At 49.1% G+C, this 2,343-nt stretch overlaps 1 protein-coding gene across 1 annotated transcript in view; it reads left to right on the top strand.

Moving 5' to 3' along the window:
- LOC119413734 (regulator of G-protein signaling 3) overlaps window positions 1-2,343 on the top strand; it is a 60,599-nt gene that overhangs the window by 13,904 nt on the left and 44,352 nt on the right. The window contains exons 11-12 of the mRNA XM_037680790.1: window positions 1,021-1,146; window positions 1,443-1,660. Of these exons, the coding sequence (XP_037536718.1) occupies window positions 1,021-1,146; window positions 1,443-1,660 (344 nt within the window). The remainder of the gene's footprint in view (window positions 1-1,020; window positions 1,147-1,442; window positions 1,661-2,343) is intronic.

Raw genomic sequence — 2,343 nt, 5'->3', positions numbered from 1 at the left:
TATATATATATATATATATATATATATATATATATATATATATATTTGTCTACTTTAGCTTCTAGCTGGCCTTTTTCTGCATTTAGCATGTAGTATTTACCATTATGCTACTTGTAGCTTTTAGCTCTCATTTTGCTTCTTTATTTTCTAGCTATCATTAAGATCCTTTTAGCTAATGTTTTGCTTCTTTAACAGCTCAGTTTCAGCTTCTTCTGAAGTGTTCGGCTGTCATTCAGCTTTCATCATTCATGCTGTATTTTCACAGGAAACTTTTTTTTGTGTGTGACTAACCGTTTGAACTTTGACCTTTTTTAGCTTTTTTTTTTCATTCTTACTGTTTGAGTTTCAACCAAATTCAGATTTTGAACATTCTAAAGAAAGTAGAGAAGACGTTTTCCTCCTTTAGCTGTTAGAGCAGCCGAGGGTGGGAATCTTTACTGTACAAAGCTCGGCTAATTTCACTCCTGTGGGTTTTTTAGCTTGAGCCTCTTGGAGCAAACAATACGGTGACAGTGATGAAGAAGAAGTCGTCTTTTAACAGAAGCAAACCCTCAGCGGACCTCCTGAGGGTTACAGCCAGTCGGGGGGGCAGAGATCCAAACATGACGGAACCGACCCGGTTTACAATCAATCTGACATGTTTGAGTGGGACAAAAGGAAAAGCCTGAATTATTGAGCAGCTTGTGGGGGGGTGAGGGGGGTCGGGTCGGTTCTGTTGTCAGCTGGGCAGCGAAGCAGAAGTGTGTCAGAAGCTGTGCTCGTTGTTCCGGCTGAGTGGGCCGAGCCTGGTGGAGCTGCTGGGCTCAGAGTCCGAGCAGCTTCCTGGTTCTGCCGGGTCGTGGTTCTGTTGGTTCCATCCGTCTCGAGGAACTGGGTCTATTTATAGAGAAGGGGGGCGGCAGCTCTTACTATCCCCCCTGCCCCGGTTGAGTGGATGGTTGCCATGGTAATGAGAAGCAGCCCGGTAACCATGTGACCTTCAGAGTACCTCTGAGCCCCGCCCCCTTTGACATCACATAGATCTGACACTCGCTCACAGCAGAAGAAGAAGATCAGAGGGCGGCGCCCGTCAGACGGGATGTCTCAAAGGTTCTGGTACCGCCTCAGGACCGCAGAGTACTCCGGGTCCAGGACTCAGATTCTTTTGTGTGTTTGATGATTCGGGACCTTCAGGTCCTCACAGAGAACTTCCTGGGCTGTGAGGTTGGACTGGGACAGAACCCTGAACCCAGTTCTGCTCTCATGGTCTGAACCACTCATCGGTTTGGGTTTTAAGACAGAAACTCTGTGGACTTTAATTGTTTTGTTGTGACCTGTCAGTTCTGGTGTGGTTCTGTCTGGCTCCTCTCGGATCCGTTCGTTTCAGTGTGGACCAAAGATGTTCTGGAAGAACACCGCCTGGTCGTGGGACGATGATGATGATGGTGGTTTTCTGCTTGCAGCTGACCTCAGAAAGACCCCGGACTTGGCTCCAGATACTGACAAGAACAGCACCAACACCATAACTAACCAGTCCAAGTGCCCGACTTCTGCCGTGACTGGACCCAAAGACCTGGTCCGGCCCAACGTGATGTCCTGCCGGCCTCTCAGCCTCGACTCGGCCAACGCCAACGTGAGCGGCTCCGTGTCCACGCTGTTCGGCACCACGAAGCATCTGCCGGTGAGTACAGAGAGCACTAGAACCTCCCCAGAACCCGGGTACTCGGTACCGAGTCTCTCTTGAGTGGTTCAGGTAGAGTACCGGGTGCAGATCCAGTCCTGAAGGTTGGGTTTGTGGTTCAGGAAACTGAACCCAGATTAAACCCTGGATTATTCAAATATGAAACTTCTTTATTTTAAGAAGGAAAACAAAAATAAAAATGATTTAAACGAGGCAGCACGATGGATCAGTGGGTAGAGCTGTTGCCTCGCAGCAAGAAGGTCGCCAGTTCAAATCTCAGCCTGGGACCTTTCTAGGTGGAGTTTACATGTTCTCTCCGTGCTGCGTGGGTTTTCTCCAGTTACTCCAGTTTCCTCCCACAGACCAAAAACATGTGTGACTGATTTGTAACTCTAAATTGTCCCTAAGGGTCCCTGAGATGGACTGAGACCTGTCCAGGTGTCCCTGAGATTGACTGAGACCTGTCCAGGTGTCCCTGAGATGGACTGAGACCTGTCCAGGTGTCCCTGAGATGGACTGAGACCTGTCCAGGGTGTACCCCACCCCTTGCACGATGATAGCTTGATATGGGCACCAGTGACCCCCGCAACCCAAAAATGGAAGAAGCGGGTAAAAGATGGTGGGTGGGTGGATGGGTGGGTGGGTGGATGGATGGATGGATGGATGGATGGATGGATGGGTGG

Source organism: Nematolebias whitei, chromosome 8, assembly GCF_014905685.2.
Source record: "Nematolebias whitei isolate Nwh7 chromosome 8, NemWhi1, whole genome shotgun sequence".
Taxonomy (NCBI): domain Eukaryota; kingdom Metazoa; phylum Chordata; class Actinopteri; order Cyprinodontiformes; family Rivulidae; genus Nematolebias; species Nematolebias whitei.
Note: the sequence above shows the minus strand (reverse complement) of the source record. Positions and strands in the feature narration are given on the sequence as shown.